The sequence below is a fragment of the Montipora capricornis genome, chromosome 6 (genome assembly GCF_036669925.1).
Source record: "Montipora capricornis isolate CH-2021 chromosome 6, ASM3666992v2, whole genome shotgun sequence".
Taxonomy (NCBI): Eukaryota; Metazoa; Cnidaria; class Anthozoa; order Scleractinia; family Acroporidae; genus Montipora; species Montipora capricornis.
The window spans coordinates 72,546,548-72,561,547 of NC_090888.1; the positions used below are offsets into that span (position 1 = coordinate 72,546,548).

Consider the following 15,000-nt stretch of genomic DNA (forward strand, 5'->3'; position numbering starts at 1 on the left):
TTGTACTCTTGTACTATCCTATGGTGTGGATCTTTTGATGAGCTCATTAATTAACTTTGTGTCCAAATTAGTGCTTGAAATGACTGGTGCACTTTGGAACAGTTCTTCTTTGAGTTGCGTCAAAAAATTACTAAGTTTATAGCATAGAACTGTCTAATAAGCTGGTGGTCAGCTGAAATATCCTTTGTTCTGTAGTTACAATTATATTGGTACTTTCACGAGACTTATTAAAGTCGACCTTGGTCACTGTCAGACTACAGAGTTTCTTTGACCTTCAGGCTTGTTTCAAACATATAACTTTTGTTCACTGTTATTTTAGGAGAAGTTAGTTGCAGTAGTTAATATTGTTTTTCAATTCCTTGTGTTAATGTGAGTATTTTCTTTTCTTTTTGTTCCTAATGTTGCAAGTGACGTCACAGTTTCAGTCTGTATGGTGAAAAGTGGTGTAACCATTTACTGCATCACATCACATGTCACTAGCATGAGTATTATTACACATGTATTACAGATACTGCCTTGGGTTTTTACAGTTTTAAGTTGACGTCTGTGATTATAGTCAATTTTCTTCCAGATAATCAGCCTGTTGAATGGAAACTGTCTGGAACACTTGTTCCATTTACCGTGAGTCACTTCATAATTATTATATTATGTTTCTGTAAATTTGTATAGGTAATCACATGATTTTGAGACAGTGCAATTTGGAATAAATAAGCACAATTAAATGTTTTCAAAGGCGACCAAAATTGCATGAGCCCATAGGGCAAGTGCAGTTTGTAGTATTTGAAAAAATTTACAAGTGCTTATTTATTCCAAATTGCATCAGAAAAATCATGAGATTACTTATTTAATGAATGTACGTGAAAAAATTTGAATTCAGCAGAAGAAATGCACAAGTATCATGCAGTCAGGGAAAAATTTCGCCATAATTGCACCACCCAGGGCAGGCGCTCGATTTGAAAACAAGATATTTGATTGGTTCTGACCAAATCCTATTGTTTATTAGCCAATCATAATCCAGAATTTTGATGTGTAATTTGCACTGGTATTACACTTTTTGCACAGTGTGCTACACATGAACTGCGGTGCTCTCAGCCAATCAGAATCAGCTAATTTTTTCATGTATAATGTTCTTCTACTGTGTAAAATAAGTAAAATAGCTGTGACTTAATTTATTCCAGCTATTACGGCAAAGGGAGCAAATAAATTCCAAAACTAGATTTTGTACCCCAGTCAAGGTAACTAACATGCCACATGTAATAATCAATTATGAATGAAAGTTCTCAAAATTGTGTGAGCTGTAGGAACTTCTGCTAAACAAATAGATTCCATGTTACTGTGCGTCTGTTCAGTAATAGATTACAGATGACGTGAAAATGTGGTAAGAACAAAAAAGTGGCACACGAGGCGGTAGCCGAGGGTGTCACTGATGTTCTTACCACATTTTGACGTCTTCTGTGATCTATTACTGAACAGACCCACGGCAACATGGACTCTATTGGTTTTATATCATAAATAATTAAACTTTGTTCGCATGAAAGCTGATGGTGACGTCAATCGTGTGTCTGTCCTCTAATAGATCATAGGCAAGAACCAATCAAAATCTGTGAATAACTTGGGTTATTATGTAAATTGCAATATATAATCTATTTATGCATTCTTCATTGACCAACCAGAAATTTGATATTCTGTTGAGTAACTATATGTAATGAACATGAGCAAAGGTCAAGGGGTTGTTTACAGGAATTAAATTAAGGTATTGTACATAACTTACACAATGTAGGTACTGTAATGCAACTTTTTAAAGCCATATAATGATCTTGCTTCAGTCTTGTACATGTATTACTCCTCTTTGCTGTTATTTTAGGAGGTAGTTGCAAAACTCACTTTTCTTTTATCTTTAGTTAACCATTATTTTGCTCTCGGCAATGCAAGTGAGAGTTTCTTTGTTCCTTTTTGCAGGTGACGACAGTTTCAGACTGCGTGATAAAAAGAGGCACAGCCATCGACATAGAGAGTAGAATTCAAACTATCACGTGCATGAGTGTTTTTTCTCACATGAGCGTTGAAGTAAGTCATTGTTATATTGTTCAGCTAGCTGGAAAGGAGAAGGTGCACCGCAGCTTTTTTACTGATCCCCCTTTCCCCAGCCCTCTCTTCCACCTCAGTGACACCTTCTGTAGCAGCACCGGCCTCCCCAATAGATAGCTTTTTCTGGATAAGAAGATTGCAAACCCTGTTTTAAGACCTTTCATTGTTTGTAAATTGTGTGAGATCTTAAAAAACCCATGCTGAGAGTTTGTAAGAGCAGGCGAGATCATTAAAGCTGCTATGGAAACAAATAATATGCTCAGGCTTTTCAACTAAAAGGAACAAACATATCTCTGGATTTCAAGTTTGGTACTTTAACTGCTTGGCCTGCCTCCCTCCACTTCAAATTTTGGAAAAAAATTCTTCAAATTGGAGTGTTTTTTGTGTAACTGAGCCCGAAACATTTATGGGCCTCTTTGGATGTCAGGAGCCGATTTCTGTTTAACAATTGTAGGTTAATGGGGTCCTGTGGGTGTAAAAATTGCTTCTTTGTCCTCAGTAAGAGAGAGAGAGAGAGAGGTATGAAACTTTGCAATTAGCAACTTTTTCCTGTCTTTAAAAAACGTATAATAATAATAATAATAATAATAATAATAATAATAACAATAGCAATATTATTATTATTAATATTTGTTTTATCCACGGTACACCTTAAGAGTGCTAACAGGGCTCGTTCAACCGGATCGAATTGGGATTTGGGAGTGTTGTAAGCGGAGCCTACATTGAAAAGTTTTCAAAAAATTTAGTCCCATTTATTTCCACCTTAATTTAAAACAAATTGTGAAACTGCAATACTCGTATTCTACTGCGAGTGCTGGTCTTTAAGGCAAAATTCAAGCAAAACTATGGCAAGACTTTTTGTGTCATTCGGAAGTGGCCTTGAGAAATGCCGACAAGGCGTCTAAGCTTCTTTTGGGAAATAGCCTCTAATGATTTAAGAAACCAGAAGTATTTTAGTTGATCACTACTTTGGTTCTTTTTGAGACTTTATTAATAACACAAAACTGTCTGGCCTATCCAAGCTCCCTATGATGCATTACTCAAATAGCTTCTTCGGTGAATAACTTCCTTTTCCCTGCTAGCAGGGGTCTCTTTTCTTTTGCATTCGCTTGACTGACGAGTACGGGAAAAGAGACCTCTGCCATTGGTCGATACTCAATGTGTTGAGCATGCGCGGCAGTTACTTTGAGACCAAATCCTCACATGATACTCAGGGTTCTCCCTAGTTTTCAGCGCAACAGGTTTGGCACCTTTTCAAACCAGTAAAGCAATAAATATTGGTTAATGTTGGACGTTCTGCAAAGGATAAGCGACTTCTGAGCGTTTGCAGGCGGTAATAAGTGCTCTTACAAGCGGTAAATTTTACCGGTTACCGCCTGATAAGGAGAACCCTGGATACTTTTTTGGGCTCACTTAACGACAGCGGAATTACTGTAAAGGAATGCACAGGACATAGCTGGCTTAAGTCACAGTCAGCAAAGGTATCATGGGGCATGCGGTTTGAAGAGTGGTGTCCCAGGTTATGGACAGTGGTTGGATCAAATTGAGTATCAACCCTTGGCAGAGGTCTATTTTATCGTACTCGTCATCCCAGCAAATGGAAAAGAAAAGTGACCTCTGCTAGCAGGGAAAACTTTTCCTTAGGTCTATTAACTTACATATTATTTTAGGACATTGAACAGGGTAAAAGATACAAATAGAGTCTTCTCTTTACTGCAATTCCTTTTCTTTTCTGTGTGACTTGCAACAGGTTTTTATGTTTATACTGTCTAGTACTGTAAAAAAAGGAGCAGCAGTGTTTTATTGGGTTTAGTAAGAGGAGGCTTAGGCGAGTTTTTTTTAGACCTGATAAAACACATGCTGCGAGTTTTTAGAACACCTTAAAAAAAACATTCCACAGAAAGCATGTCCCTTGGGCGTCCGAGCAAGGGTTCAAATTGTGAGAGGAAGATAATAATTATTAGCATTAAAAAACAAGCTGGGCCTTATTACTATTCTTTATATGAAGAATTCTAATGAGGAGTGTTTTATTGGGTTTAAAGCTCTCGCCCGTGACATTTTATTGGTGTCTTATAGGCTGTTAGCAAGGCTGCTGCCTAAGAAAATTTTAAAGGGGCCCTCAGAGCTAAACACAGAGAACTTAGGAGCCCAACATATGAAATGAAAGGTGTTGCTGTGAAAAATTTAGGTGCCCAGAGCTATTCTTTGGGAGCCCCAGGCTTCCGGGCTCCTGTTAGGCTACAACCTTGGTTAGGTTCATGATTTATTATCAATGAGTTTTTGAATACAAAAATAAAAATTAATAATCTTGAGAACTTATTTTCATTTTGTCTTGCTGCGTGCTGTCATCTGCTGTCATTAGGGAGCTTACGAAACAACGACGCTGACGGCAGCAACGACGCTATAAAACAATAGGTTTAGTGAGCAAAAACAATGGCTCTGCACGCTCTGCACCTGCGTTTTACATTTTGGTACATTTCTCTGCTGTCATCTCCTAAATGACGACATGAAATGACCAAATTCAAGGTTCTATGGAGGACGTTAGCACATGACGATGAATTTTCAATTCTCTCTCTACCCTTCCAACCCACTCGTACCAGTTTAATTTCTCGATAGTAATTACTACGCATTTTTAACGCAAAACGACATGAAATAGTTTCGTAGCGATATGAATAACGCGAACTCGTATTTTTAAATGAAGTCCTCGTAGCCGTTGTCGTCCTCGTTTCGTAAGCTCCCTATTCTTGTATTCTACAGCTGCCTCTGCCGTTTATTTATTTTTTTACCTGTACAGCTCTTGTTGCCTTTGTTTGCAACAACAATAATAATTCAACCTAAAGGAAGTTGTAAGTCTGGCCTGTCTAGATTAGCGGCTGCTACCTGCGGGTCAGTCATATTCCCCAATAATTTATGTTAATAAAATAAATGTTGTCGTTTGTTTGTTGCTGTTTAAGATTGATAATTATTCTTGTCTTCTGTGGTAGTTACTGTTCAGTTTGAAGACATTGTTGACAAATTATTTAACTTTATTGTCAAAGATCGGCTCATCTTCAGAAAGTCGACAAGTGTCGCTCTAAAAATCTAAATGCATTAAAGGGAGGTCTCTTGTATATTTAAAGTATTGAGCAGACATTATACTTCTAAAAAAAATGGTATAAGAGGATTAATGCAAGTGTTCAATAATACATTTGTTAAGGCACTTAGCAGATTATTTGTCACAATAAGGTAAAATCCAAGCTGTTTTCCCTTTTGTAGCATTGCACGTTGCAGAATATATACCGGAAATTCAATATCTGTCTTCTTGTGTGATGATTGTTTGACATGAAAACCCAAGAATGGGTAGCAGTGTAGCATGTTACATAGGTTAGATATAGGGTGAGTTCCTTTGGGATGATCCATAAAAGGATCACTGATCCTTTTACGGAAGATCACTTGGATCATGGTGCATCAAAGGAACCGATGAATCCACTTTGGGAAAGGATTTTTCAGTTCCTTTGATGCGCCATGATCCAAGTAATCCTTTTTCGGCTCATCCCAAAGGAACGCACCCATAGGTCACAAACCTGGCATGCACTCATCAAACTACTCCATCTAGTATTAACAAGTTCCCCTGAAAATTCAAATGAACCTTTACTTTTTCTGTTCTTTTATTCTGTCCATTTTACAGGAATTACGTTTCAAAGACTACCTTTTCATGAAAGGGACACAGAGTGATGAAAAAGGTGACTTAAACCCTTTGCATTCTGACGCCTCAATCACTCCCTTTTTGCCAACGCTGCCTACTTTTCAATCAAGATCATCTACCTGCACGCCCTTCTCATGGCCATCATCACTTGCCGGCACAGTGAGCCCCAGTGTCACATGGTCTTCTACTAAACCCATATCAGGTTAGATTATAACAAAAGTCATGTACTCAAACAAATGGCATTGAATAATTCTCATCTCTCTCTCTCTCTCTTTCTCTCTCTCTCTCTGTTAGTCAGAAGACGCTAGCTGCAAAGCCTGCAATGCAGGCGTATTTTAGTAGTGACTCACTCAGTATTTCCTTTGCAGAATGTTAAGCCACTGTCTTGAATTTTTGTGGTAGATATTGGAAGAAGAATAAATTGCCACCAATTGGGTGGGTCAGAAGTGGAGATGTGGGGAGAGGGGTAAGGGATAGAAAAATCCTTTTTGTCATTCCATTTTCTCATCCCATTTCCTCCCAACCTCCATCCAACATGGCGGCTCGATGGACTGCAGTCAGAATAGGGGTAAGTCGCTAACCCTTCTTTCCTGATTAAGTGGGAGGCGCGGTGGCCTCATGGTTAGTGTGCTCGACTCCGGATCGAGTTGTCCGGGTTCGGGGCCTGGCTGGGGACATTGTGTTGTGTTCTTGGGCAAGACACTTTACCCTCACGGTGCTTCTCTCAACCCAGGTGTATAAATTGGTACCGGCGTAATGCTGGGGATAACCCTGCGATGGACTAGCATCCCATCCAGGGGGGAGCATAAATACACGTAGTCACTTCATGCTATGGAAACCGGAGATAAGCACCGGCCTTAATGGGCCTTCAGGCTCGTAACAGAGACTTTACCTTTACCTCTTTCCTGATTAAGTGACCAAACATTCTCAACTTTCTTGATGCTACTGTGCTTAGTATAACTCTCTTTGATGCGACCTTCTGTAGAAGCCACTCATTCATTCTTTCCATCATACTTGCTACCTGCCCTTGTCGTCCTCTTTCAATGTCTGTGACTCCTACCCATACAGTACATGTAATTATGTTGCTATAGGAAAGGCTAGTGCTCTTAGCAGTCTGACATTCAGCTTAATGTTTACTCCTCTGCTTTTCCAAATTATACTAAGCTTAGCTTCTGTTCTGTGGACTAATTCTTCTCTCTATTTTTGTGTGTTTTATCACCTCTGTGTTTATCTTGGATCCCAGATACATGAAATAATTCACATCCTCTATCTTCTCTCCATCCAATATAAATGCTGGTTTTGCACCACTGGTTTCATCTGCTATGGTAACCATAATCTTGGTGTTTACTCTATTCAACATAAGATCTTTGTCTGGGCTAGCCTATTTTACCCACTTCAAGAAGATTGAGTAGATCCTGCCTTGAGTTGCATATAGTATGGTAGTGTCATCAGCAAACGGCAGACCTGTTGTTGATGGTGCATTTGCTAATTGAATTGCCTTGACTTTGCCCATCCAGCGCAGTTCTCATGGTGTCCTCTGCTTATAATAACTAATGTTGTAGAGATATGGTGACAATGTTCAACCCTTTCTCAATCCTCTTCCTATTTTGAACCATTCCATGTCCTTAAAGGTTGTACATACTATTGCTTCTTATTGTTCTTAAACGTTCTTGTTCACATTAATGATATGTATCAGAAACCCATCTTTGCCATTGTGCCCCATAACTGTAGATGGCTAACACAGTCAAAAGCATTTGCATAGTCAATAAAACACAAATAATTTATAAAGGTATCTTCTACTCTCTGCATTTCTCCATTGTTGTGGTAATCCTTAAGTTTGTTAATTTTTTATTGCCTTAAATCTACAAATCCAGCTTGTTATTCACATATTTCCTGTTGATACCTGTTCTTCATCCTGTTAACAATTATCTTCAGTAACACTTTGCTTGCACGTACTATCAGGCTGATTGTTTTGTAGTTGGAGCATTCTGTTAGATTTCCTTTCAAACTCTGTTCTTCAGCATTCAGCGGGCCAATCCCTTCCTTTCCATATACTGCAGCATAGTTTCCAGAGTAAGGTTACATCCTCACTTCCTGTTGCTTCCCACATTGAGCACATTAATCTCTGGCAATGTTGTTGATTCCAGGTGGCTTTGATCCTAGGGTGCCCATGACCTACCACATCCCCCCTCCCGACCTGATGGTCTTCTCCTGGGCTAGTCTTAATGCTCCAAGTAGCATAAGTATGAAGTCTATCGGTTGCAAAACCTGTCTCCAGGACTTATCCAGGTATACAGGTGCCTTGGGTGTACTTCAAGCATTTTGTTCCCTTCAACCATATCGTTTTTGATACACAATTATTCTAACCTGTCTCCTTTCTCGTTCCATGTTCCTAACCCATGAACTCCAAGTTTTCTTGTTTTCATCCTGCGTTTCTCAATCTTCGCATTTCTGTCTCCCATGATGATTATCATGACTCTTTTGTGGAGTGAATCAATTGTTTCTTGTAACAGAGAGTAGAAACGGTCCATCTCATCCTCTGTGGCTGTGGTTGCGGGCGTATAAACTTGTACTAAAGTCAAGTTTACTTGCGTTGCTTTCAGAGGAAACGTGATTATTTCTTCGTTGATTGGAGGGAAGGAAAGAAAATACAAATAGAACTTACTTATTATCAATCTTTTTCGAAGCATTTCGGTCCACAGCAAAGGAAGGGGCAATGTGTGATTAATAGACTTTGCGCCCGAACCTGAGCCTTAGTCTGTTAAATTTGCGGAGTGTAGGCGAATCGACTCTAGACGTAGGCGAACAGACAGTAGGCGAAACGACCCGTAGGCGAAACGACTGTAATTCTCCCATTGTCAGTCGAGCACCTTCCTTGTCCTGTCCACCAGGGTTCAGACATTTCGATGATTATCTAGTGTACTTTTCCTGAGTTCAACCCTCGAACATTCCAGGAGGTCAAGCTTTATCCTTCGCTAGAGGTATCAGGTACGCTCGTTCCTCCACCGTAGACAAAGGGGTTTTGTCTTTATGTACGGTTGGGGTCTCTTAAAGACCTTCAGCATTGACCGTTTGAGCGTTTCTGCCCTCTACTTTCTTCTAAAATTGGCCTTCCTCTTGTCAACAAACCTTGCGCCACTTCAACAACTAACCAACGCCCACGACTTTTTACATCTATATATAGTTAAACTAATTTATTCAAATTACGACAAAACATGTTTTTTTTTTAGATAACTACATTACAACACTAAAAATAATCTCTAACACTAAATCAGATAATACATAATACACTAGGGAATCGTGCAATAGGAAGTTACGTAACACTCACACTAACGAACAAGACGAGTGGCTAAAACTATCTACAAACTGGTGACAAAAAAAAAATAATAATGGTTACGTGACCGCTGCCACCAGCGGCTCGTGATCCCTTGGGTCGCGCAAGATTGTGAAGATAGAACAGGAGAAAACTAATGGTAAGACAACGCACTTCACACATCTTCCCACAAACCCGCAACACAGCATAAATTTTAAGAAAACGCGTACGACTTTTAATTAAAGATATAATTTAACAACAAGTATAACAGTTACTACAGCGACTATCTATAAATTAACTAATCTTACTTAGATTTTCTTTATGCTTTATATACATTTAAATGACAACACTAAATAAACTAAATACTTTACTTTGAGTATTTACAATATTAAACAGTTCAGTTCAGTTCGATCGCTTTCACTCCAAAAAGCAACTAACTAACAAACCAACAAACCGACTAACCCACAAACCAACAAACCTCAGCCAGCAATGCAACTTTAAACCAACTGCTTCTCGGTCCGCTTCCGCTTCTGCTCTCCGGCGCCTTCTGTCTTTGAACACAGTGTCGTGATTTAGTCTAGCGTTACGTGAGTATTTTACCGCGCACCGGTGGCTCAGTTGGTTGAGCACCGGGCTGTCACGCGGGAGGTCGTGAGTTCAACTCCGGCCGGACCAACACTCAGGGTCTTTAAATAACTGAGGAGAAAGTGCTGCCTTTGTAATTACATCTGCAAATGGTTAGACTCTCTAGTCTTCTCGGATAAGGAAGATAAGCCGGAGGTCCCGTCTCACAACCCTTCAATGTTCATAATCCTGTGGGACGTAAAAGAACCCGCACACTTGTCGCAAAGAGCAGGGCATGTAGTTCCCGTTGTTGTGGTCTGTCTTCTGTTGTGTACTATATATAATGGTTGGGAGGATAATGCTCGGAGATATTAGCTACACCAAGCTACTCTAAAATCTGAGGGTAAATAAAGATGTATGATATGATATGATATTCACCGTCGCCTTCCGCCGAAAGTGTTATCTCCTCAGGTGTGCGAGCTCATCTTCAGAGGTATTCGATTGTCTTTGGCTTGTGTTCACAAAAACTCTCTTGACCAAAATACTGCAGTGGGCAGTCCAGTCCTTCCGCAACAAGGTTTCAAAGATATCTTGATCCTGTTCCTATGCCCAAAGCTCTTTTGTCCCGATCATAGCCCGAAGCCCGACAACAACAATAACAATGCATGATTTACTCTAAACACTAAAAGAGATATTTACATTTAGCGAGTGACAAAAGTACAGTAGCTTAAAAAATAGATATGCTTAAAGTTGAGCCAGGAGGAATAAAAGAACTTTGCAGTTTTCGAGTTATTCCCCTAAGTTAATTCTAACTTGGTTCCGTGAGCAACAAAATGATCTTTGTAATGCTGCAGGTGCAACACCTCCTCCCTACAAAGGTCGTTGGTCGCTTTTGGCAGTATGTAATTATATTTCGGAGTGTCCTTCTCCTTGTCCTCCCCTAACGAGTTAACCTGCGAGGACAACAGGGTGTTGGATTAATCGTCAACACGGTCGACCCGCTTCTAGTAATACATGTGTCGATAATTGTCACGATGAGGATCATTCTTTCATTTTAAAGTTTAGCCAGTAGTATACTATTGCAGGTCGACTTTGAATTTCATTTTGCTGCATTAAACAGATCATTTTGTTGCTCATGGAACCAAGTTAGAATTAACTTAGGGTATACATCTAATTAAAGCTGGTCTGGTGTGCTAGTATGATGCAACTGAATGCTACAAAGGGCGAGGCAATTTTAATTGACTTTAAAAGAACTCCACAGTCAATTGCGTTCACTGACTAATTTCTTTCGAGCACCCGGTTCAAGACGAAGACGAAAGAAAGCGAAGAGGAGAAAGCAGACATTGTTTGATCCGACGTCCAGGAGATATAACGGTAATTGTTATCTGAATAACTAAATTTTCGGGCAAGAAGCCTTGAACAGCCACTACTACTACTATTACCATTACCACCAACCACTGCTATTACCACGGCGGTTTGGCGAGTTTTAGACCCTTCTTTCCAACGGGGTTGACTTTCGAGTGACCGTTTTGAATATCATCGGCCGCGCGAAAGCCTGGACAGAAGTCAAACGAGAACGCAAGGAGGGCGGGCGGGGGAGGGGCCGAGTAAAAGGAGTGAGAAACCGCCTGCAATCAATCCCTCAACATTTTCGAAACCTCTGTTTGCCCACGGACGGAGAAAATATCATTCCTGATTGGCTGATAAAGTGTCAGAAAGAAGCCACCTATCAGTCAAAATTTATTGCTTCCTTTCATAAAGGTGTAAAGACAAAACAGAGCGGAAATTGCCGACAATCTGTTTTCAAAAAATTTGGAAACTTCCGTGAAGTAGCTTGGATTTTCTGGTTTTCCTAAATAAGAACAGAAGGACGTAAAATATTTTGGCGGTCCTTACCAAGGAATTTGGCAAAAACTACATATTGCGGCTTTTTCTAACCGGCGAAATGTGTCCTGCATTATTAATCACACCTTCGAGAAGTATCGTCGGTGACCAGATTAAAGAAGCTGAAGGATGAGGGCTCACATCAATCACTCGTTAGCGGCTGCCAAATGTATCCGTTGGGAAGCTCCAGCTAGTTTTCGCATAGGGAGAAGATGCGCTAGACTGTAACTTCCACAAAAAATTGTTGGCTACATATCATTGTCGACGAATCGCACACAGTAGAAACATGGACATGGAAATGTTAAACGGTAGGTTGAAATTTCAGTTCGATCTTATAACTTTTGCACAAAAATTTGGTTTTATAAACGGAGTTGATGATGTAAATTGACCACCGTACAGGGATTCTAAAAGCTGACGTTTGGAGCGTTGGCCCTTCGTCGGAACAAAAGGCTAACGCTCGAAACGTCAGCTTTGAGAATCCCTGTACGGTGGTGAATTTACATTATCCACTCCGTTGATAAAACCAAATTTTTGTCAGTGTACTACTTCCCCACCGACGCAGAACCACAGTTTCTTTAGAAACTACCCCCCTTATAACTTTTGCCCGAGCGAATTTATGTGTTACCGCCAATGTTTACGCAAGGTGCACAATGTTTGGTTTGTAGTTGACATCAAACTCGTGCTCGTCACTCATGATTGGAAATGGGAGGTTTCGAAAATGTTGAGGGTTGATTGCTGGTGGTTTCTCCTTCTCCACGGCCCTTCCCCCTTTGCGTTCTCGTTTGACAGGTTTTCGCGCGGCCATATTCAAAACGATCACTTGAAAATCAACCCCTATGGAAAGAAGCGTATAAGATTCGCCACCACACATTACCACCACCACTACCACTACTACTGCAAGGACCACTACTACTACCACCACCACTACCACTACTACAATAGCCACCACTACTACTTCTACCACTACCAACACCGCTACCGCTACTACTACTACAACCACTATTACCACTGCCACTGCTACTAATGCCACTACCACTACCACTACCACTACCACTGCTAGCTTAACCTGCGTTCTTGAGAGGGTTCGAAAAAAGAAAACTTGGCATAAGACGTTCGAATGCGTTAAAAACCACCACCAGTTAGCTCAGTTGGAAGAGCACTGGATTTTGGTGCAGGAGATTAAGGTCAGGGTCTTGAAATGACTGAGGAGAAAGTGCTGCCTTTGTAATGACATCTTCAAATGGTTATATCTCAAGTCTTCTCGGATAAGGACGATAAAACGTAGGCCCCGTGTCACTTCACTTGTGTGGGACGTTAAAGAATGCACACACACTGTGCGAGAAGAGTGGTTTTGGTGGTCTCTCTCATTCTCTCATTCTGTTCTGTTCTGTTCTGGGGCACCTGTGAATTCTACTTGTTATTCAGTTAAGATTGTAAACTGCACAGCTGCCATTTGTGCATAAAGCAGTCTGGGATAGTCCCCTACAAAGTGTTGTAAATTGGCCCTGAAAAACCCTTAGGGGAATGATTGATTTAGTATTCAGTTAACAAACAAAAGTGGTGTACAGGAAAATTTGGTTTTATCAAACGTGTTGATAAAGGTCGAATTACCACGGTGAACGATTTGGAAAGCTGACGTTTCGAGCGTTTGCCGTTCGTCAGAGCGAATAGAGGAATTGTGGGTATTTCTGGTTTTTATGCAGGTGTGGAAGAGCTTTGCCATTGGTGGAAATATGCAGGTTATGCAATAGATGACATTTGCGGAGTTGCATTTAAAGTGCCTAAGATATGTAGAAAAAACAACACAGATATATCAAAACCAGTTGCGCGCCATTTTAATTTTCCTGATCACTCCCACCACAACATGACAATTTACGGCCTATCCTTACACCACGGGAACACAGAAAGCCGTAAGAATCTGGAACAAAAATTCATCTTTCAACTAGGTACACTCTATCCTCACGGAATCAATGAACGCCTCTCATTCCACTAATTTCTTCACAAATTTATGTTGCCATATGTCCACCAAGGCAAAGCTCTTCCCCACCCGCGTAAAAACCGGCAACACCCACAATTCCTCTATCAGACGAAGGGCTAACACTCGAAACGTCAGCTTTCCAAATCGTTCACGGTGGTAATTCTTCGACCTTTATAAACACGTTTGTTAAAACCAAATTTTCCTGTTTCACTCTCCCACCGACGCAGAACCACAGTTTCTTTAGAAAATAGAAATTTGTTAAAAGTGGTGAATAGATGAAATGGGAAAATACTATCGCCAAAGAATATAGTAACTTAACAATCGATAAATCTAAAATTAGTTTCCCAGTTTCCAGTGAAGGTAGAATTAACTGTCTGAGCTTTTAGTATTTTTTTAGTTGTACTAAAATTTATGCTTGGCTGTTACAAGCTGTTTTTGTTTGATTTCGTTTTAGATTCTAACGAAAACTCCGTCACGAAGCCGCCGTCGGGTTTAACCTTTACCTCAACATACAACGTTACCTCCAAGGCAGATCATTGCTTTGTGTTTACTCCACCGAAGCTCTGCTCGACTAATAGCACAGGGAAGGAACCTCTACCAGCTCCGACAACCACAAACAGACAGCAGCTTAGAGATGCTCTTGTTCAGAGCATTGTAAAATGCAGACTGATACAAACCTCTCTTTACAGAATTGTGTTACTCAAGTTTCGGGCATATGTCACAGCCGTAACTGATGATCACACTTGTCTTGATTATTGTCACCTGTCCGCTTTCACAACAGAGAGGTCAACTCGTAATGGAGGTGATACTGCTGGCAATCTCTTTGCGGATGACGTGGCAGCGAGCGGGCATGATGCCTCCAAGGTTCTTGGCACAACGAGTGTAGGGGTGTACAGCGAAAAGAACAAAGAACACTTTGGTCATGCTGCAGACGATATCTGTGCCGTTGTGGAAAATACAGAAGTGAATCTCGAATTCTCTCCTGAAGGCCGTTCAAGTAAGATCCCAAGTGAATCAGACATTTCCAAACCTCTCAGCGTGGCGAGCGATGGAGAAAATCCAAATCACGCGTCGAAAAACTCAACTTCAGAACAAGGCACTCAAAGGGTACCCTGTGATAACATCAAAATTAATGAATCGAGTGTTAATTCCAAGGCGTCCAGATTGGACAAACCAATCCCTCAGAGTCAAAATGACGCAACCTCAGCATTGTTGTGTGGTCTCAAAGAACCCCTGGTAGCTTTGGAGCGTTGTACTGAGATTTTAAGATCCCTTTTCCACAAATTTACGAACACGAGTAGCAGTGAAGAGCCTGTACTTATATCAAAGAATAAAGAGCACGAAGAACTATCCTCGAATGAGAGTTCAGGTGAGGGATTAATAAGATTACGCTTTATCATTTAAATAGTTCTTGCCGGACAGTTGTGCTTGCATTCAGCAAGTCAGCGTAGTCTTCAGTAAAAGTATAGAAGTAAATATAGACTGATG

The 15,000-nt window shown here is 40.4% G+C and overlaps 1 protein-coding gene across 1 annotated transcript in view; it reads left to right on the plus strand.

The window, feature by feature from the left end:
• LOC138054456 (uncharacterized) overlaps positions 1 to 15,000 on the plus strand; it is a 26,604-nt gene that overhangs the window by 5,308 nt on the left and 6,296 nt on the right. Inside the window, exons 3-7 of the mRNA XM_068900897.1 lie at positions 572 to 621; positions 1,960 to 2,067; positions 5,756 to 5,975; positions 10,944 to 11,024; positions 13,967 to 14,881. Of these exons, the coding sequence (XP_068756998.1) occupies positions 572 to 621; positions 1,960 to 2,067; positions 5,756 to 5,975; positions 10,944 to 11,024; positions 13,967 to 14,881 (1,374 nt within the window). The remainder of the gene's footprint in view (positions 1 to 571; positions 622 to 1,959; positions 2,068 to 5,755; positions 5,976 to 10,943; positions 11,025 to 13,966; positions 14,882 to 15,000) is intronic.